Source organism: Chelon labrosus (genome assembly GCF_963514085.1).
Source record: "Chelon labrosus genome assembly, chromosome: 2".
In the NCBI taxonomy this organism is placed as follows: domain Eukaryota; kingdom Metazoa; phylum Chordata; class Actinopteri; order Mugiliformes; family Mugilidae; genus Chelon; species Chelon labrosus.
The window spans coordinates 14,363,189-14,384,878 of NC_140338.1; the positions used below are offsets into that span (position 1 = coordinate 14,363,189).

General features: G+C 42.7%; 2 protein-coding genes across 3 annotated transcripts; both read left to right on the plus strand.

Moving 5' to 3' along the window:
* Window positions 1-1,206: 1,206 nt before the first annotated feature.
* LOC311505567 (toll-like receptor 3) lies at window positions 1,207-10,920 on the plus strand. Its single transcript, XM_084569203.1, has 5 exons — window positions 1,207-1,469; window positions 1,916-2,383; window positions 5,318-5,512; window positions 5,652-7,501; window positions 7,981-10,920. The coding sequence occupies exons 2-5, from the start codon at window positions 1,928-1,930 to the stop codon at window positions 8,210-8,212; spliced, it is 2,733 nt and encodes a 910-aa protein (XP_084425329.1). The 5' UTR covers window positions 1,207-1,469; window positions 1,916-1,927; the 3' UTR covers window positions 8,213-10,920.
* Window positions 10,921-10,988: 68 nt separating this feature from the next.
* Window positions 10,989-20,455, plus strand: LOC311500300 (toll-like receptor 3). Of its 2 annotated transcripts, XM_084561613.1 has the most exons (5): window positions 10,989-11,253; window positions 13,879-14,346; window positions 17,325-17,519; window positions 17,659-19,508; window positions 19,988-20,455. In XM_084561613.1, exons 2-5 carry the CDS (start codon window positions 13,891-13,893, stop codon window positions 20,217-20,219), a joined length of 2,733 nt encoding a protein of 910 aa, XP_084417739.1. In that variant the 5' UTR covers window positions 10,989-11,253; window positions 13,879-13,890; the 3' UTR covers window positions 20,220-20,455. The 2 variants fall into 2 exon arrangements, with proteins under 2 accessions (XP_084417739.1, XP_084417740.1); XM_084561614.1 differs by lacking the exon at window positions 10,989-11,253 and having other exon boundaries at window positions 13,704-14,346.
* The last annotated feature ends 1,235 nt before the right edge of the window (window positions 20,456-21,690 follow it).

Genomic DNA, 21,690 nt, shown 5'->3' on the forward strand with positions numbered 1-21,690 from the left:
TTACCCCGTTACTGAAAAAATAACGTCGTTACCTAACGCCGTTCTTTTAAACGGCGTTATTCCAAACACTGCCAATCACCCTGACAGTAACAGCAGGTCACATTATAAACACTGTCCAAAATCAGACATTTCCTGTTCACAATAGGTGGCGCTACAATAATTGTATGAATATTGACATATGGATGTGTTCAGTTAGGGACCAGTAACAATACTGTAGAGTTTGATGCACTTTGGACTGAATTTAAGCACGTTTAATGCAACTTCCTGTTTCATGGCGCGTCATGAATGGCGGGACAGAACACCCACGCCACTTCAACGAAAAGTCAATAAACATATGTTTTTATCGTTCATCTATCTTTCGACTACCGAACTCCAAATTTTGAAGTCAATCTGATAACGTTTAGTGCCTGATTTACAAACTCTACCAAAAACAACTTTTGTCCAACTTTCACTGTTTTATCAAAATAACAGACTTCCTGCTGGGTTTAGAATATGGCTCCAATTGGCTTTTTTGTGCGTCCTAGGATGTTACATATATGTGACATATTTCCAGATTTTTAGACACAACGGGCTTCAGGGGCTAGTCCGTAGATGGCGCTACAGAGCCATTTTGCCACGCCCGTGCTCAAGGCCCTTATACATTAAATTTTTCGGGTGAACAAATTTTTCTGCACATTTTCAGGACTTTTTGTGCATGTTTAGACATGCTTAGAATTTTTGAAAGACCCAGACAAAGAATAATAATAATAAAAAGAAACAGTACGAAAACAATAGGGTCCTTGCAACTCCGTTGGTAAGTCTGGTCGTCGTATACGTAAACTCGTGTCAGGTCTTCCAAAAACTTGTGGATGTCCTCCTGCATGAAACAGTTAATCGTTCAGACTCACATAGCAAAACTGGTGTGGCCCAGAGGTAGGCCACACCTTCCACTTGCACTTGGCCCACATGCCTGAAAAAATTCCCAAGCCCACATCCGGCATCCAACATGCTGGACACATAATGCCCACATCTCAGCCAAACTGCAACCAGAGCTGGCCCTAATCTGGCCCTAAGGTGGGCCAAACCATTTTCAGAAGTATTTCCTGATGTCAGCCTTAACTCAGCCACTATATTTATGTGCCATATTTATTAATATATTTATTAATATATATGTATATTAAAAAAAAAAAAACAAGTACAGTATTATAAGCAAATGTTTATTTTTTTTTAGTCATGACAACACAGTACACACACCTGCACATTTAACAAACTAACAAATTTAAAAACTGTTCATGATTACGATCTTGAAGTATAACCGGAATGGCATGTTTCTCGTTTCCTTATTTACTTGTACTGTTGCTAAAATGTGTGCTTTATAAGAGAGAGAGAGTCACTACTGTATGCTTTCTTGTAGAGCAGCGGTGAAGGGAAGTGAAGATCTGCTTTTCTGAAGCCTGGATGCCACAGCTGTCACGCAGCGGCAGAATTAGGTAAGAAATCAAATCTGTTGTTTCCAAAACAATAGCCATCCTACGAGTGCGTTAAAGGTCAGTTAATGTAGTGCTACACCACTCTTTGTAATAAATGGAGCACGTTAGTAATTATAGTGACAGATCCATGTAATTACTATGTGTAGTTCTTAAGATCTCACTGGTGGAGGTTTAGGGTTTTATAGGCCAATGTTTTGGTTTTACTGACAGCAAATGCACACTCCTACTCTTCTCATATCTGCAAGCAGTGTTTATAGTGAAAATATCTGATATTAACCCCCTCTATATTACAAGGCAGAAGATAAATCCAGCAAATAAAGCTTTGTTGGAACCCAAAAGTCAGCTAAACAATCCAATAGGATTTTGCAGTACTTTTCTAATTCTGCTCAGTATCTGCTGACTGTGACACTTTATTCTCTCTCTCTCTCTCTTTTTTTTCTCCAAAGAGTTTCGAAACTATGTGTGCCCATCGTGCCTGTCTGCTGACACGGCTCCTCGTAGTGTGTTTTCTGATGGGGGGACCGGGCTTTTGCATGGCCAGCCAGGAGAAGACCTCCTGCTACGTGCGAGAACGCAGAGCTGACTGCAGCCACCTCAACCTCAGTGCCGTCCCTCCAGACCTTCCCGGGAACATCATCAGTCTGGATATGTCTCACAACAGATTGGTGCGGATTCTCCCTGAGACGCTAAACCCATACCCGGGCCTCATCCACCTCGACGTCAGTTACAACAGCATCAACAAGCTGGATGGGGGAGTGTGTCAGACACTGCCTCATCTGCAGACCCTGAACCTGGAACGTAACCAGGTGTACATTCTGACGAAAGAGGATCTGAGAAACTGCACCAGTCTGACATGGTTGAATATGGCTAGCAACAGGCTAAGGCTAGAAGGAGAGCCCTTCTCTGCACTACAGGTACAGGTGTCCGTTTGTGCTGGATCAGAGATAACACAGATGTTTGAAAGTAGATGTGAGGGGAACAATGAAATGATAGTGAATCTTAAGTTTACAAGAAGTCCTCATAGATTTAATCCATACCTTACAGTGACATACACCATTCAGGCACAACTTTATGACCACCTTCCTAATATTGTGTAGGTCTCCCTTGTGCCTCCAAAACAGTTGTGACTCATCAGAGAATGGACATGGGCCTTCTGAGGGTGTCCTTTGGAGTCTGGCAACACAGTGTTGTTAGTGGGGGCCTTTGAGGGGAGGAGCCTGTGTGGATCAGGCTTGTTCCAGTGCATCCCACAGATACTTGATCAGTTTGGGATTTAGTGAATTTGGAGGCCAGGTCAACACCTTGTGTTGTTCTTCATGAGTTTTTTTGATTTGTTCCTAAACCCTTTTTGTGTGCATGCCCGTGTCAGACTGCATCCTGCGTGTCATTATTACGGGGTGAAGGGGTACCTGGTCTGGTTTAGGTGGGTGCTACATGTGTAAGTAGCATCCACATGAATGCCGGGTCGAAAAGTTTCCCAGCAGTTGACACATTATTGTCACAAGATGGTCAGTATTTACTTCTCCTGTCAGTGGTTTTAATGTTGTGGCTGATCGGTGTATTCTGGTATAGCACCATTTTGTACAGATCCAGTTTAAAGTACAGCTCTGCTGGTCTTGACTATTACTTTATCATTCGTCAAGTATTTAACTACATTTTTTGGAAGCAAGACCACTTTATTTATCTGACAGCTATATTCACATAGATAGATTATATTTTGCAGGAACTTATCAAAGTTTTCATGAATAAATGAAAATGAAACAGGTGATTAACTCACCACAAAAATATCAACAATGGAATGCACACATCCATGGGAGCGGCTTATAGTCTTATTTTATGTTTGCACCTTAAATACAATACAAAGACGATGTTATAGTGAGTGGTTGGCAGTAGGCACCGTATTCCCTTAAGGGAGAGACATTTGAAATGAATACTCAGTTGTCGTAAAACGTACTGTGACCTGACAAATTTGGTTGATTTCTTTAACAAATTGACCAGGAAGTAAACTGACAATCTTTCTTTATATGAAAAAACATCACAGAGGCTTCTTGAGATTTTGAAAAAGTACATTATTATTCTAGGGCATATTTTTTTTTCCAATAGTATTCAAGTTGCTGTTCATTGACACTGAACCAGACTAGCCATTTCCTTGTTGAGAGTTGTACAAGCATTCTCTTGTAGACAAGAATGCAAATACACTGCCTGGCCAAAAAAATGTCACCACCTGGATTTAACTAAACAAATAAGTATGAGCCTCCTATTGGATAATTACAGAAAGATTGATTATCTTTCAGCTGGCAACAAGTTATTTAACCCCAACTGATGTAGCAATGAGTAGCTTCTCATTTCATAAACAACCTTGTCTAAGGACAAAACCCGTGGTTGTGGAAAAGATGTTGGTCTGTTTGAGAAGGGTCAAATCACTGGCATGCATCATGCAGAGAAAACATCTAAGGAGATTGAAGAAACAACTAAAATTGGGTTAAGAACTGTCCAATGCAGTATTAAAAACAGGAAGGATAGTGGAGAACCATCAGGGTAAGAAGAGAGGCAGATGAAGTGATGCATCCATCACGCCTAGTGCCTACTGTACAAGCCTGTGGGGGCAGTGCTATGATCTGGGGTTGCTGCAGTTGCTCAGATCTCGGTTCAGCAACATTATGTGTCCAAAGAATGAGGTCAGCTGACTACCTGAATATACTGAATGACCAGGTTATTCCATCAATGGATTTTTTCTTCCTTGATGGCACGGGCATTTTCCAAGATGACAAAGAGTGGTTCAGGGAGCATGAGACACCATTTTCACACATGGATTGTCCACCACAGAGTCCAGACCTTAACCCCATTGAGAATCTTTGGGATGTGCTGGAGAAGGCTTTGTGCAGTGGTCAGACTCTTACAATCATCAATACAAGATCTTGGTGAAAGTTGAATGTAACACTGGATGGAAGTAAATCTTGTGACATTGCAGAAGTTTATCGAAACAATGCCACAGTGAATGTGTGCTGTAAAAAGGCGATCCAACGAAATATTAGAGCATGCAACCTTTTTTCTTTGGAGGCGACTTTGTTTTTGGCCAAGCAGACCGAAGACCCAAGTGCAGGACAAAGAGTGAGAAAGCAGGACTGGGGAAAAAAAATGAGTTTAATTCAACAAAAAGGTAACCAAAAGCGCTGCTGAAACAGCAGGAAACGAAAGACACAAAAATCAAAACTCGCAAAAAGACAAAAAATGTAACATGTGACTTGAGATGAGAACACTCAGAACACTGGAGACACACAGAGGAGTAAAAAAAAAAAAAAAAAAACAGTAGCACAACGTGACGGGAAGGCAGGGCTATATATGCACACACGAGGAACAGAGGGGTGACGAGACACAGGTGACACAAATCAAGAGAAGACAAGGAGGAAACCAATTGCCTAGTCAAAAAGGAGGGAAACACAGGGAGTAATACAACAGGAAATCAAAAACTTAACAAAATAAAACAGGAAACAGGAAAACAAGAAACATGAACGAAACTCAAAATGCGACCGCCACATATTTCCCAAAACGTCAAAGAGAGCATGAGCATTAAAATAAGCGGAGGCAAAAGAGGCGTGCTTATTATGAACTCATTCATGACTATGGAGAAACTTTGAGTTTGCTTTTAAATGAACGGGTGCAAGTCAGTAGGTAGGCTGCTCATAACTAACGGTTAATAAAGATGGGAGATTTTGTCTGTATGAACATAGAAGGAACTGTGTTTTGACAAAAGAGAAGCGATATATACACCACGTAAGTTTAAACCACATCACTGTTATTTCGTGGGACTCCCCTGCATCAAATGACCTTTTTTTCCTAATCCACAGAGACTGAAGTTCCTTGATGTTTCCTTTAACGACCTGCGGTCACCCCACCTTGGCTCTCAGCCTCAGCTGCCCAGCCTGGAGGAGCTCAGGATGGCATTTAATGGCTTCAGAGTACTAGGGCGTGACGACTTTTCCTTCCTTAACCAGTCGTCCTTCCTACGTGTCCTCAACCTGTCGTCTTTGCGAATAAACACGGTAAGAAAGTTACCTGAAAATGGGAAATTAAATGGTGTTGTCTGTAGAAATTAGAGTTATCATATCACCTTGGTTTCAGTTGTCTGTTTTGTTGCCCTTTTTCCCCCATTGAGATATGTCTGTGGTTGTTTTGTTGCAGATTGAAACTGGTTGCTTCAAGCCCATTTCAGGCTTACGTTCTTTAATAATACACAGGACCATTATGGGCCCTGTGGTCATTTCCAAACTCTGCTCTGCGCTGTCAGGGACCGACATCAATTCCCTGTCTCTTCAGTGGACGAGACTGGTCACACTCACAAACACAACATTTAAAGGACTGAAGGAAACCAATCTAACCTTTCTGGATCTGTCCTGCAATGACATGGGTTTTATTGCAGATGGCTCATTTCAGTGGTTGCCCAGACTTGAGACTCTAATTTTGTCTGCCAACAACATCAAACACCTGACCAATGGCACTTTTCAGGGGCTAAAAAGTTTGAAAATGCTCCAATTGAGTAGGGTTTTCGAGATAGGCTGCGGCTACATAACTATTGACGAGTTCTCTTTCCAGCCATTAAAATCCCTGGAGAGTTTTATATTGCACAATACTACAGTCCGGGAACTCACAGAGCACACCTTCACAGGTTTGACAAGTCTTACAGTGCTTGATATGAGCTGGGATATTTGTGAATCACTCAGAATCATCACCAACAACACCTTCGCCTCACTTGCGGATTCCCCACTCAGAATGCTAAATTTGACAGGCACTGGCATAACAAGGATTAATCCTGGAAGCTTCTCTGTTTTCAGAAACCTCACAACCCTCATGCTAGATTTCAACTGTATCAAACAAAATATCACTGGCAAAGAATTCGAAGGCCTGGAGCAGATCCAAGAGATTCACATGTCAAATAACATACAGTCAATTGACCTGAGGTCTGAGTCTTTTGCTAATGTTGCCGGTCTTAGAGTTCTGACTTTGGGTAAAAGTCTTAAAGCCACAACCTTGAACCTGGAGCCTTCTCCGTTTAGACCCCTGTCCAATCTCACCTACTTGGATCTTAGCAACAACAACATCGCTAACATCAGAGAGAGTTTGCTGGAGGGGCTTGGGAACCTCAAAGTATTGAAACTCCAACACAACAATTTAGTCAGAGTGTGGAAGAGTGCCAGCCTTGGTGGTCCACTGTTGTTTCTCCAAAACACAAAGAACTTAATAACCTTACACATGGATTATAATGGACTGGATGAGATCCCAGTGGAGGTTCTGAGAGGTCTGAATCACCTCAGGGAGCTTAGCCTCACAAACAATCTCCTCAACAACCTAAAAGACTCGGTTTTTGATGATCTGACCTCACTGCGGGTTTTACGCTTCGAGAAGAACCTGATCACGGCTGTGAGGCCCGAAGTGTTTAAAACCCCTATGAGCAACCTCAGCCTGCTAACCATGGGCAAAAATCCATTTGACTGTACATGTGAGAGCATCCTGTGGTTTGCGACGTGGCTGAATACCACAAATATGACCCACGTACCAGGTCTCAGGGACCAGTATTCGTGCAACACTCCACTGAGTTACTTTAACCACTCCATCCTGGATTTCGACCCCCTGTCTTGCAAAGATATGACCCCTTTTCAGGCTCTTTATATACTGAGTAGCACAGCTGTTATCGCGCTGGTTGTGACTGCGCTTCTGGTGCGGTTCCAGGGATGGAGGATTCAGTTTTACTGGAACATACTGATCAACCGCACGTTGGGGTTTAGTGACGCCACAGCGGAAGAGGGCAGAGAATTCGAGTACGACGCGTACGTTGTTCACGCAGAGAAAGACGCCAGCTGGGTGGAGAGAAGGATGGTCCCTCTGGAGAATGAAAAGTGCCGGTTTTATTTGGAGGATCGAGATACAGTCCTTGGCATGTCGCAGCTTGAATCCATCGTGGATAACATGAGAAAGTCCAGGAAGATATTGTTTGTCGTCACTGAAAGTCTCCTCAGGGATCCCTGGTGTAGACGGTAAATCAGACACACACTACTGGAGTTATTCTTTATGATACATCAGGTTGTAGCCAAGTAACTGCCACAGTTTGTACAGCACTGCGCAAAAACTCTTAGATTTTAAAAGTAAACAAATCAATATTTGGTGCGACCATTGATTGCAGCAGTTGTCTAAGTACACAGTCCTTGAAGGTGTCTTACAACAGTTCTTCTGTTGAATCAGTCTCCCTCAGTGTCCTCCGTTTATTCCTATAATCCCAGCATCAATAATGTTGTGATCAAGGCTGTGTGGTGTTGTACCATCTGGAAGTAGTTCTTTATACCATTGACAATATTTTTGGTCTCATTCTCATCCGGCAGAATAATGTCTGTCTTATGGTATCTGATAGATGAAATGGAAACCTTTGTGATGTCTAGTATGACTAGTTTAAGCTGCACACAGTTGTTATTTTCAAAATCATCACCCTTCCCTTACTCCATGTCTTTCCTCATTGCAGGTTCAAAGTCCATCACGCGCTTCACCAGGTCATTGAAGCCAGCAGGGACTCTGTGGTTCTGGTCTTCCTGCAGGATGTGCACGACTACAAGTTATCCCGCGCGCTCTTCCTCCGCAGGGGCATGTTGCGTTCACGCTGCGTCCTGGACTGGCCTGTCCACAAGGAGAGGGTGCCGGCGTTTCACCAGAAGCTCCTCATTGCGCTCGGCCTGACTAATCGATTGCAGGACTGACCTTGATTCTTTCTTGATAATTTGATTTGGAACCATAATACAAGTTCTTGCACAGCTCAGTTGGGTGTACCATCCGCGCCGGTCGTTTTGCAGACACGCTTATACCGACATTGTGATGATTGAAAAGTGCAGTTGAGTTTTGGACCTGTACATAACACACATACACACACAAATTTAACTGCTACATGTTTTTGTACTTTTTGTACTAACTTAAAGCATGAATTTTAAGCGCATTTGTGGTGTTTAGCAAAACCGGTATGGCGAGTTTATTTTTCTCACACTGTACAGTGACACAGTAGAGGTCAATTTGAAATAATAAAATGTAATTCTCTTTAAAAGCAGGTGATAATATTCAGGAGTTCCTCTCTATGCAGCCTGATTAAAAAATGAGCATATCCTGACATCTAGCGGTCAAAATAAGAAATGACATTCTCTTCTTTTTAATAGAAAACCAATCCAGTACTGAGGCGACGATTTGCACATTATCACAAAGTTGCTGATGTTTAATGTTAATTTTCTAGCAGCTTTCAGATATATTCTTAAAAGTGTAAGTGTCATGCTTATTTGGAACAGTTTGTTTGAATGTCCATGAGGTAAAGGCAGATTGTGAAAAGTCACCCTCCCATGTGCTGTTTGTTTTCACTCGGATTACAATTTTAATCACTTAAAAGTACGACTTTGAGAAAATTCAATATGAAGGTCATTTTTCAAATCCTTTCTCCGACTGAACAGAATATTTGTTTTTGACAACAAGGGCGCACAGTGGCGAGGTGGTTAGCACTGATGCCTCAGAGCAAGAAGGTCACCGGTTCGAATCCATGGGCCTTTCTGTGTGGAGTTTGCATGTTCTCTGTGTCTGCGTGGGTTCTCTCCAGGTACTACGGATTCCTCCCACCGTCCAAAGACATGCTCATTAGGTTAATTGGTGATTCTATATTGGCCATAGGTGTGAGTGTGAATGGTTGTCTGTCTCTGTGTTGGCCCTGCGATGGACTGGCGACCTGTCCAGGGTGTACCCCTGCCTCTCGCCCGATGACAGCTGGGATAGGCTCCAGCAGACCCCCGCGACCCTTAACAGGAATAGCTGTAGTCTTTGCTGAGATAGTCTTATCTAAAAGTAGATTCAACCAACACAGTGAATAAATAATAATAAAAAAAATACTTTAGATAATACACCGATCAGCCGCAACATTAAAACCACTGACAGGAGAAGTGAATAACATTGACCATCTTGTGACAATACAATGTGCTGCTGGGAAACCTTTGGACCTGGCATTTGTGTGGATGTTACTTAGACATGTACCACCCACGTAGACCAGCCCAGACCAGACACCCCCACCCCATAGCAATGACACTCCTGGATGGCAGCAGCCATCCCCAGCAGGATGCAGTCTGATACAGACACACACACACACAAAAAAAGGTTTTGGAGCAACTCAAAGAACATGAAAAACAGCACAAGGTGTTGACCTGGCCTCCAAATTCACTAAATCCCAAACTGATCAAGTATCTGTGGGATGATCCACAGAGGCCCCTCCCCTCAACCAATAGGACCCAAAGGCCCCCCACTAACAACATTCTGTTGCCAGACACCACATGAAATGTATTTCCAGATGCAGTTACCTTCAGATTTACTGGTATATGGACTGCCTCAATGATGCACTTAAATAAAGCCTAAAACTGCAGAAATATACCGACCAATATGTACAGCGGAATAAATCTACCATGCTGCAACACGAATGAAGTCTGAAGTCTGCTGTGTAGAGGGTGAAAAGAAAGGGGGCCAGGACAGTCCCCTGGGGGGCACCCGTGCTACTGGTGAGCAGGTCAGACACACAGTTCCTGTTTCTCACAAACTGTGGTCGGTCTGTGAGGTAGTCCAGGATCCATGTAGACAGGTGGTGGTCCACACCCATCCTCTCCAGTTTGTCCCTCAAAATCACCGGCTGGATGGTGTTGAACACACTGGAGAAATCAAAAAAAGTGATTCTCACAGTGCTGCCGGGCTCTTCCACGTGAGAGAGAGCTCGGTGTAGCAGGAAGATAACGGCGTCCTCCACTCCAACATTAGGATGGTAGGCAAACTGTAGTGGGTCCATGGAGGGGCCCACCTCAGAGCGGAGATGTCCCAGTATCAGTCTCTCCAGTGTCTTCATCAGGTGGGATGTTAGAGCCACCGGCCTGTAGCTGCTGAGGTCTTTAGGGTGCGATGTTTTGGGCACCGGTACCACACACGAGGTCTTCCAAATCTGTGGTACCACTCTCAGCTCAAGGCTCAGGTTGAAGACATGCTCCATAACTCCACACAGTTCATCTGCATAGGACTTAAGGAGCCTGGAGTTGATACCATCCGGTCCAGCCGCTTTCCTTGCTTTTATCTTCCTCAGCTCTTTTCTCACCTGATCCGCTGTGAAGGACAAGGGTGGGGGATGAGTGGCTCCATCTTGGTGTGAAGTGGTTGAATTGTCTGATGAGCCAGAGGTGTGAGGGGCTGAGTGAGGAGGGCCTAAGCCAGGTGTCAGCAAGTGAGGGAGCGGCTGCATGGGGGGAGGAGTGGGTGCTTGATCAAACCTGTTGAAATGTAGATTTAGATCGTTAATCTGGCCCTGAGGTGGGCCAAACCATTTTCAGAAGTGGTTCCTGATGTCAGCTTTAACTCAGCCACTATATTTATGTGCCATGTTTATTCATATATATGTATATTTTAAAAAAAAAAGCAAGTACAGTATTATAAGCAAATGTTTATTTTTTTTTAGTCATCATGACAACACAGTACACACACCTGCACATTTAACAAACATCTAACAAATTTAAAAACTGTTCGTAATCATATCTTCAAAGATATCATTACGATCTTGAAGTATAACCGGAATGGCATGTTTCTCGTTTCCTTATTTACCTGTACTCTTGCTAAAATGTGTGCTTTATAAGAGAGAGAGAGTCACTACTGTATGCTTTCTTGTAGAGCAGCGGTGAAGGGAAGTGAAGATCTGCTTTTCTGAAGCCTGGATGCCACAGCTGTCACGCAACGGCAGAATTAGGTAAGAAATCAAATCTGTTGTTTCCAAAACAATAGCCATCCTACGAGTGCGTTAAAGGTCAGTTAATGTATCACTCTGTCATTTACCACTTTATATTTTTAACATAGTTTATAGTTGTATAAACATTTTATTTCTAGTCACTTTCTATTTTTGGTGGCCAAGCAGCGAAGCTGCGTAGGACACCTATTGTGTTTGTACGTTTTCTTCCCTATTATTATTATTTTTCCGCCATGGGAGTCTATGGCAGCCCATAGAACCGTATGGTAAAAAGTTGTGAAATTTTGCACATAGCTTAAGGGCAGTCTCAATATTACTTTGACTGAGTTTCATGTAAGCACTAAGCACGCTCTAGCGCCACCAACGGGTCAAAGTTTGAAGTTCATTTGGGCATGTAACTTTTGAACCGTATGTCCGATTTTTGAAAACAAGGTATCGTTGGAATCCTTGGATCATGACGATTTCAACGCACTCTATGACGTCATAATGCGTCATGATAGATTTTCCGTCATTTTGGATTTTATCAAAAACACGAAAAAAGTTTCAGCGGTCACAAATTTTGTCCGATTCTCACGAAAATTGGCACAGACCATCTTCTGACCAATGCGCACAAAAGATACTATCAGGCGTCTTCAGGTTCGAAACCATTTGGCCGCTACAGCCAATCAAAATTAGCAGCGACGGCGCCGTTTTCCATTTTATCTCATATCTCGGCAACGCTTTGGAGCAATGAAACCAAATTTGGTACCACGCTTCCAGATGCTGTCCCAAGTGTAGGAAAAAAATCTGGTGTCTTGTGGCCACTAGGGGGCGCTATAATTAGAAAAACATTGTTTTTGCTCATATCTCTTGATGCGTTTTTATTTGAAATGAAATTGCGATATCCGCAGATACCGTGGGTTGCCCCAGTGACAGTTCATGCCAACTTTTCGTGCTAGCCAATCGCAGTTGGCGGCAAAGCCGCCAAACAGGAAGTTTTGTTATATCTTGGTGACGCTTTGACTTCCGAAGACCAAACTTGGTCACACGCTTCGACACTCCGTTAGAAGTGCGCATTAACAATTTGGTGTCATTCGGCCACTAGGGGGCGCTGTAATTAGCAACATTGCGTTTTTGCTTATAACTTTTGACCCGTATGCCTGATATTCAAAAACCTGGTACCGTTGGACTCCTTGGATCATGCCGAGATCAACGATACCTATGATGTTAATTTCGCCCTGTTGGATTTTCCGCCATTTTGGATTTGATCAAAAACACTTAAAAGTTTTCACAGGTCACAAATGTTGTCCGATCGACACCAAACTTCACACACATCATCTACAGACCATGCTTCGTTAACGCATTACTTTTTGTCTTCGGAACTAAAACTGTTCGCCTGAAACAGCCAATTGAAATTTGCGGCGAAGCCGCCAAACAGGAAGTGGGCTCATATCTCAGCAACCCTTGCATGTATCAAAGTCAAACTTGGTGCATGGACTCGGGACCCAATCAGGGGGACGCTTAACAAATTTGGCGACCTTTGACCTCTAGGGGGCGCTGCAATTAAGTAAGCTGCCTTTTGGCCTGTAGCTGTTGATTTGTTTGGAATTAAAATTTACTAATGGTGTCTAGTAATACTATTAGGCGTCCTTAGGCCTACCCAGGTCAACTTGTGATGTTATCGTAATTGATTCGGCCGCCATATTGGATTTAATCAAAAACACAAACAAGTTTTCACAGGTCACAAATATCATCTGATCTTCACCAAATGTGGCACAGGTCATCTTCAGACCATGCCTTTTCAATGCATTGCTCTTTGGAACAATTGGCAAAAGCATTCGCCCGTAACAGCCTATCAAAATCAGTGGCGAAGCCGCCAAACAGGAAGTGAGCTCATATCTCCGCAACCCTTTCATTTATTATAACCAAACTTAGTACATAGTCTCAACCCCATCAGGAGGATGCTCAAAAATGTTGGCGACCTTTGACCTCTAGGGGGTATTGCAATTAGCAACCATGCATTTTGGCCTGTAGCTGCTGTTGTCCTTAGAATTAAAACACGTATGTCTGATGCCACTGCATCATGCAACTTACATGGCAAATCTGGACTGCTGAACGTTCTGCTTGGCCACCTCAATGCTGCTTGCAGCTTTAATTTATATAGCTTTTGTATTTTATGTTCAATGTTTGTAACTGCTACTGGATGCTTGAATTTCCCTCGGGATTAATAAAGTATCTATCTATCTATCTATCTATCTATCTATCTATCTATCTATGTAGTGCTACACCACTCTTTGTAATAAATGGAGCACGTTAGTAATTATAGTGACAGATCCATGTAATTACTATGTGTAGTTTTTAAGATCTCCCTGGTGGATTTTTAGGGTTTTATAGGCCAATGTTTTGGTTTTACTGACAAAAAATGCACACTCCTACTCTTCTCATATCTGCAAGCAGTGTTTATAGTGAAAATATCTGATATTGACCCCCTCTATATTACAAGGCAGAAGATAAATCCAGCAAATAAAGCTTTGTTGGAGCCCAAAAGTCAGCTAAACAATCAAATAGGAATTTGCAGTACTTTTCTAATCCTGCTCAGTATCTGCTGACTGTGACACTTTATTCTCTCTTTTTTTTTCTTTTCCAAAGAGTTTCGAAACTATGTGTGCCCATCGTGCCTGTCTGTTGATGTGGCTCCTCGTCGTGTATTTTCTGATGGGGGGACCGGGCTTTTGCATGGCCAGCCAGAAGAAGACCTCCTGCTACGTGCGGGAACGCAGAGCTGACTGCAGCCACCTCAACCTCAGTGCCATCCCTCCAGACCTTCCCGGGAACATCATCAGTCTGGATATGTCTCACAACAGATTGGTGCAGATTCTCCCTGAGACGCTAAACCCGTACCCGGGCCTCATCCACCTCGACGTCAGTTACAACAGCATCAACAAGCTGGATGGGGGAGTGTGTCAGACACTGCCTCATCTGCAGACCCTGAACCTGGAACGTAACCAGGTGTACATTCTGACGAAAGAGGATCTGAGAAACTGCACCAGTCTGACATGGTTGAATATGGCCAGCAACAGGCCAAGGCTAGAAGGAGAGCCCTTCTCTGCACTAAAGGTACAGGTGTCCGTTTGTGCTGGATCAGGGATAACACAGATGTTTGAAAGTAGATGTGAGGGGAACAATGAAATGATAATGAATCTTAAGTTTACAAGAAATTCTCATAGATTTAATCCATACCTTACAGTGACATACACCAATCAGGCACAACTTTATGACCACCTTCCTAATATTGTGTAGGTCTCCCTTGTGCCTCCAAAACAGTTGTGACTCATCAGAGAATGGACATGGGCCTTCCTATGGTGTCCTGTGGTGTCTGGCAACACAATGTTGTTAGTGGGAGCCTTTGGGTCCTATGGGTTGAGGGGAGGGGCCTCTGTGGATCAGGCTTGTTCCACATCCCACAGATACTTGATCAGTTTCGGATGAAGTGAATTTGGAGGCCAGGTCAACACCTTGTGTTGTTCTTCATGATTTTTTTGGATTTGTTCCTAAACCCTTTTTGTGTGCATGCCCGTGTCAGACTGCATCCTGCGTGTCATTATTACGGGGTGGAGGGGTACCTGGTCTGGTTTAGGTGGGTGCTACATGTGTAAGTAACATCCACATGAATGCCAGGTCGAAAAGTTTCCCAGCAGAACAATTTATTGTCACAAGATGGTCAGTATTTACTTCTCCTGTCAGTGGTTTTAATGTTGTGGCTGATCGGTGTATTCTGGTATAGCACCATTTTGTACAGATCCAGTTTAAAGTTCAGCTTTGCTGGTCTTGACTATTACTTTATCACTCTTCTGCTATGTAACTGCTATGTAACTTCACAGAGATAGATTATATTTTTCAGGAACTTATCTAAGTTTTCATGAATAAATGAAAACGAAACAAAGCATCAGGTGATTAACTCACCACAAAAATATCAACAATGGAATGCACACACCCATGGGAGCGGCTGATAGTCTTATTTTATGTTTGCACCTTAAATACAATACAAAGACGATGTTATAGTGAGTGGTTGGCAGTAGGCACCGTATTCCCTTAAGGGAGAGACATTTGAAATGAATACTCAGTTGTTGTAAAACGTACTGTGACCTGACAAATTTGGTTGATTTCTTTAACAAATTGACCAGGAAGTAAACTGACAATCTTTCTTTATATGAAAAAACATCACAGAGGCTTCTTGAGATTTTGAAAAAGTACATTATTATTCTAGGGCATATTTTTTTTCCCAATAGTATTCAAGTTGCTGTTCATTGACAGTGAACCAGACTAGCCATTTCCTTGTTGAGAGTTGTACAAGCATTCTCTTGTAACAAGAATGCAAATACACTGCCTGGCCAAAAAAATGTCACCACCTGGATTTAACTCAGCAAATAAGTATGAGCCTCCTATTGGATAATTACAGAAAGATTGATTATCTTTCAGCTGGCAACAAGTTATTTAACCCCAACTGATGTAGCAATGAGTAGCTTCTCATTTCATAAACAACCAGGTCTAAAGACAAAACCCGTGGTTGTGGAAAAGATGTTAGTCTGTTTGAGAAGGGTCAAATCACTGGCATGCCTCATGCAGAGAAAACATCTAAGGAGATTGAAGAAACTACTAAAATTGGGTTAAGAACTGTCCAATGCATTATTAAAAACTGGAAGGATAGTGGGGAACCATCACATCAGGATAAGAAGAGAGGCAGATGAAGTGATGCACCCCTTCATGCCTAGTGCCTGCTGTACAAGCCTGTGGGGGCAGTGCTATGATCTGCGGTTGCTGCAGTTGGTCAGGTCTAGGTTTAGCAACATTATGTGTCCAAAGAATGAGGTCAGCTGACTACCTGAATATACTGAATGACCAGGTTATTCCATCAATGGATTTTTTCTTCCCTGATGGCATGGGCATATTCCAAGATGACAAAGAGTGGTTCAGGGAGCATGAGACATCATTTTCACACATGGATTGTCCACCACAGAGTCCAGACCTTAACCCCATTGAGAATCTTTGGGATGTGCTGGAGAAGGCTTTGTGCAGTGGTCAGACTCTGCCATCATCAATACAAGATCTCGGTGAAAATTGAATGCAACACTGGATGGAAGTAAATCTTGTGACATTGCAGAAGCTTATCAAAACAATGCCACAGTGAATGTGTGCTGTAAAAAGGTGATCCAACGAAATATTAGAGCGTGCAACCTTTTTTCATTGGAGGCAACTTTTTTTTTGGCCAAGCAGGGTATTTTGTTATGGATTATCCAGGGGAGGTAGGACCCAAGTGCAGGACAAAGAGTGAGGAGGCAGGACTGGGGAAAAAAACTGAGTTTAATTAAAAAAAAAAGGTAACCAAAAGCCCTGCTGAAACAGCAGGAAACGAAAGACACAAAAATCAAAACTCGCAAAAAGACAAAAAATGTAACATGAGATTTGAGATGAGAACACTCGGAACACTGGAGACACACAGAGGAGAAAAAAAAACAGTAGCATGACGTGACGGGAAGGCAGGGCTATATATGCACACACGAGGAACAGAGGGGTGACGAGACACAGGTGACACAAATCAAGAGAAGACAAGGAGGAAAGCAATTACCTAGTCAAAAAGGAGGGACACACAGGGAGTAATACAACAGGAAATCAAAAACTTAACAAAATAAAACAGGAAACAGGAAAACAAGAAACATGAACGAAACTCAAAATGCGAACACGGGTGCAACAAAACCAGAACCACCACATATTTCCTAAAACGTCAAAGAGAGCATGAGCATTAAAATAAGCGGAGGCAAAAGAGTCGTGCTTATTATGAACTCATTCATGACTATGGAGAAACTTTGAGTTTGCTTTTAAATGAACGGGTGAAAGTCAGTAGGTAGGCTGCTCATAACTAAGGGTTAATAAAGATGGGAGATTTTGTCTGTATGAACATAGAAGGAACTGTGTTTTGACAAAAGAGAAGCGATATATACACCACGTAAGTTTAAACCACATCACTGTTGTTTCGTGGGACTCCCCTGCATCAAATGACCTTTTTTTTTTTTTTTTGATCTTTTCCTAATCCACAGAGACTGAAGTTCCTTGATGTTTCCTTAAACAACCTGCGGTCACCCGTCCTTGGCTCTCAGCCTCAGCTGCCCAGACTGGAGGAGCTCAGGTTGGCATTTAATTACTTCAGAGGACTGTGGCGTGACGACTTTTCCTTCCTTAACCAGTCGTCCTTCCTACGTGTCCTCAACCTGTCGACTTTTCTTATAACCACGGTAAGAAACCTACCTGAAAATGGGAAATTAAATGGTGTTGTCTGTAGAAATTAGAGTTATCATATCACCTTGGTTTCAGTTGTCTGTTTTGTTTCCCTTTTTCCCCCATTGAGATATGTCTGTGGTTGTTTTGTTGCAGATTGAAAGTGGTTCCTTCAAGCCCATTTCAGGCCTACGCTCTTTAATCCTAGACGGGAGCATTATGGGCACTGGGGTCATTTCCGAACTCTGCTCTGCGCTGTCAGGGACCGACATCAATTCCCTGTCTCTTCAGTCGACGAGAATGAAGACACTCACAAACACAACATTTAAAGGACTGAAGGAAACCAATCTAACTTTTCTGAATCTGGCCGGCAATGGCATACGTAATATTGCAGATGGCTCATTTCAGTGGGTACCGAGACTTGAGACTCTAATTTTGTCTGACAACTACATCAATCAGCTGACCAATGGTACTTTTCAGGGGCTCAAAAGTTTGAAAATGCTCCAATTGAATAGGGCTTTCAGGAAAAGCTACCGCCACGCAATTATTGACGATTTCTCTTTCCAGCCATTAAAATCCCTGGAGAGTTTGATATTGCACCAAACTGCAGTCCGGGAACTCACAGAGCACACCTTCACAGGTTTGACAAGTCTTACAGTGCTTGATATGAGCTGGGGTATTTTTGAATCGCTCAGAATCATCACCAACAACACCTTCGCCTCACTTGCGGATTCCCCGCTCAGAATGCTAAATTTGACAGGCACTGGCATAACAAGGATTAATCCTGGAGGCTTCTCTGTTTTCAGAAACCTCACAACCCTCATGCTAGATTTCAACTTTATCAAACAAAATATCACTGGCAAAGAATTCGAAGGCCTGGAGCAGATCCAAGAGATTCACATGTCAAATAACTTACCGTCAATTAACCTGAAGTCTGAGTCTTTTGGTAATGTTGCCGGTCTTAGAGTTCTGACTTTGGGTAAAAGTCTTAACGCGACAACCTTGAACAAGGAGCCTTCTCCGTTTAGACCCCTGTCCAATCTCACCGACTTGGATCTTAGCAACAACAACATCGCTAACATCAGAGAGAGTTTGCTGGAGGGGCTTGGGAACCTCAAAGTATTGAAACTCCAACACAACAATTTAGTCGGAGTGTGGAAGAGCGCCAGCCTTGGTGGGCCAGTGTTGTTTCTCAAAGACACAAAGAACTTAATAACCTTACACATGGATTATAATGGACTGGATGAGATCCCAGTGGAGGCTCTGAGAGGTCTGAATCACCTCAGGGAGCTTAGCCTTACAAACAATCTCCTCAACAACCTAAAAGACTCGGTTTTTGATGATCTGACCTCACTGCGGGTTTTACGCTTCGAGAAGAACCTGATCACGGCTGTGAGGCCTGAAGTGTTTAAAACCCCTATGAGCAACCTCAGCCTGCTAACCATGGGCAAAAATCCATTTGACTGTACATGTGAGAGCATCCTGTGGTTTGCGACGTGGCTGAATACCACAAATATGACCCACGTACCAGGTCTCAGGGACCTGTATTCGTGCAACACTCCACTGAGTTACTTTAACCACTCCATCCTGGATTTCGACCCCCTGTCTTGCAAAGATATGACCCCTTTTCAGGCTCTTTATATACTGAGTAGCACAGCTGTCACCGCGCTGGTTGTGACTGCACTTCTGGTGCGGTTCCAGGGATGGAGGATTCAGTTTTACTGGAATATACTGATCAACCGCACGTTGGGGTTTAGTGACGCCACAACGGAAGAGGGCAGAGAATTCGAGTACGACGCTTACGTCGTTCACGCAGAGAAAGACGCCAGCTGGGTGGAGAGAAGGATGGTCCCTCTGGAGAATGAAAAGTGCCGGTTTTATTTGGAGGCTCGAGATGCAGTCCTTGGCATGTCGCAGCTTGAATCCATCGTGGATAACATGAGAAAGTCCAGGAAGATATTGTTTGTCGTCACTGAAAGTCTCCTCAGGGATCCCTGGTGTAGACGGTAAATCAGACACACACTACTGGAGTTATTCTTTATGATACATCAGGTTGTAGCCAAGTAACTGCCACAGTTTGTACAGCACTGCGCAAAAACTCTTAGATTTTAAAAGTAAACAAATCAATATTTGGTGCGACCATCGATTGCAGCAGTTGTCTAAGTACACAGTCTTTGTAGGTGTCTTGCAACAGTTCTTCTGTTGAATCAGTCTGCCTCAGTGTCCTCCGTCTATTCCTATAATCCCTGCGTCAATAATGTTGTGATCAAGGCTGTGTGGTGTCGTACCATCTGGAAGTAGTTCTTTATACCACTGGCAATATTTTTGGTCTCATTCTCATCCGGCAGAATAATGTCTGTCTTATGGTATCTGATAGATAAAACGGAAACCTTAGTGATGTCTAGTATGACTAGTTTAAGCTGCACACAGTTGTTATTTTCAAAATCATCACCCTTCCCTTACTCCATGTCTTTCCTCATCGCAGGTTCAAAGTCCATCACGCGCTTCACCAGGTCATTGAAGCCAGCAGGGACTCTGTGGTTCTGGTCTTCCTGCAGGATGTGCACGACTACAAGTTATCCCGCGCGCTCTTCCTCCGCAGGGGCATGTTGCGTTCACGCTGCGTCCTGGACTGGCCTGTCCACAAGGAGAGGGTGCCGGCGTTTCACCAGAAGCTCCTCATTGCGCTCGGCCTGACTAATCGATTGCAGGACTGACCTTGATTCTTTCTTGATAATTTGATTTGGAACCACAATACAAGTTCTTGCACAGCTCAGTTGGGTGTACCATCCGCGCCGGTCGTTTTGGCGACACGCTGACACCGACATTGTGATGATTGAAAAGTGCCGTTGAGTTTTGGACCTGTACATAACACACACACACACAAATTTAACTGTTTCATGTTTTTTGTACTTTTTACATTTGACATTGAATACATATATGATAGAACACACTCCCTCTGACTGTTGTCATTTATTCATTATTCATTAGACACATATTCATTATTTATTCTAGTTTAATCATTTGTTGTATTTGTAAAGAGCAAACTATATTTCCCATCTAAGATCATCTTAAGTGATGTGATGTATGAACTTGAGAGAATTTATCATACATCAAGTTGCCCCTAAAGCAACTTAAAGCATGAATTTGAAATCTGTGGTGTTTAGCAAAACCAGTATGGCGAGTTTATTTTTCTCACACTGCACTGTGACACAGTAGAGGTCAATTTGAAATAATAAAATGTAATTCTCTTTAAAAGCAGGTGATAATATTCAGGAGTTCCTCTCCATGCAGCCTATTTAAAAAAATGAGCATATCCTGACATCTAGCGGTCAAAATAAGAAATGACATTCTCTATTCTTTTTAATAGAAAACCAATCCAGTATTGAGGCGACGATTTGTACATTATCACAATGTTGCTGATGTTTAATGTTAATTTACTAGGAGCTATCAAATATATTCATAAAAGTGTAAGTGTCATGCTTATTTGGAACAGTTTGTTTGAATGTCCATGAGGTAAAGGCAGATTGTGAAAAGTCTCCCTCCCATGTGCTGTTTGTTTTCACTCAGATAACAATTTTAATCGCTTAAAAGCACAACTTTGAGAAAATTCAATATGAAGGTCGTTTTCAAATCCTTTCTCCGACTGAACAGAATATTTGTTTTTGACAAAGTGAAATTGAACAAACTACATCTAAAACTGATTAAACTAGCTCATAAACTAGGTGCAATTATTATTTTCAAACAGACAGTACTCGGCTCCTTATTGTGAACTTTAGTCTTTGCTGAGATAGTCTTATCTAAAAGTACATTCAACCAACACAGTGAACAAATAAATAATAATAAAAAAAAAAAAACTTTACATTATACACCGATCAGCCGCTACATTAAAACCACTGACAGGAGAAGTGAATAGCATTGACCATGTTGTGACAATGTGCTGCCGGGAAACCTTTGGACCTGGCATTTGTGTGGATGTTACTTAGACATGTACTACCCACCTAGACCAGACCAGACACCCCCACCCCATAGCAATGACACTCCTTGATGGCAGCAGCCATCCCCAGCAGGATGTAGTCTGACACAGACACACAAAAAAATGGTTTAGGAGCAACTCAAAGAACATGAAAAACAGCACAAGGTGTTGACCTGGCCTCCAAATTCACTAGATCCCAAACTGAACAAGTA

What these genes read in the sequence shown, in the direction of transcription:
- LOC311505567 (XM_084569203.1), top strand. Translation starts at nt 1,928, where the DNA reads ATGTGTGCCCATCGTGCCTGTCTGCTGACACGGCTCCTCGTAGTGTGT. An exon ending in CGTCTTTGCGAATAAACACG is followed by an intron (nt 5,513 to 5,651) that starts GTAAGAAAGTTA and finishes GTTTTGTTGCAG; the next exon opens with ATTGAAACTGGTTGCTTCAA. An exon ending in AGGGATCCCTGGTGTAGACG is followed by an intron (nt 7,502 to 7,980) that starts GTAAATCAGACA and finishes TCCTCATTGCAG; the next exon opens with GTTCAAAGTCCATCACGCGC.
- LOC311500300 (XM_084561613.1), top strand. Translation starts at nt 13,891, where the DNA reads ATGTGTGCCCATCGTGCCTGTCTGTTGATGTGGCTCCTCGTCGTGTAT. An exon ending in AGCCCTTCTCTGCACTAAAG is followed by an intron (nt 14,347 to 17,324) that starts GTACAGGTGTCC and finishes CCTAATCCACAG; the next exon opens with AGACTGAAGTTCCTTGATGT. An exon ending in CGACTTTTCTTATAACCACG is followed by an intron (nt 17,520 to 17,658) that starts GTAAGAAACCTA and finishes GTTTTGTTGCAG; the next exon opens with ATTGAAAGTGGTTCCTTCAA.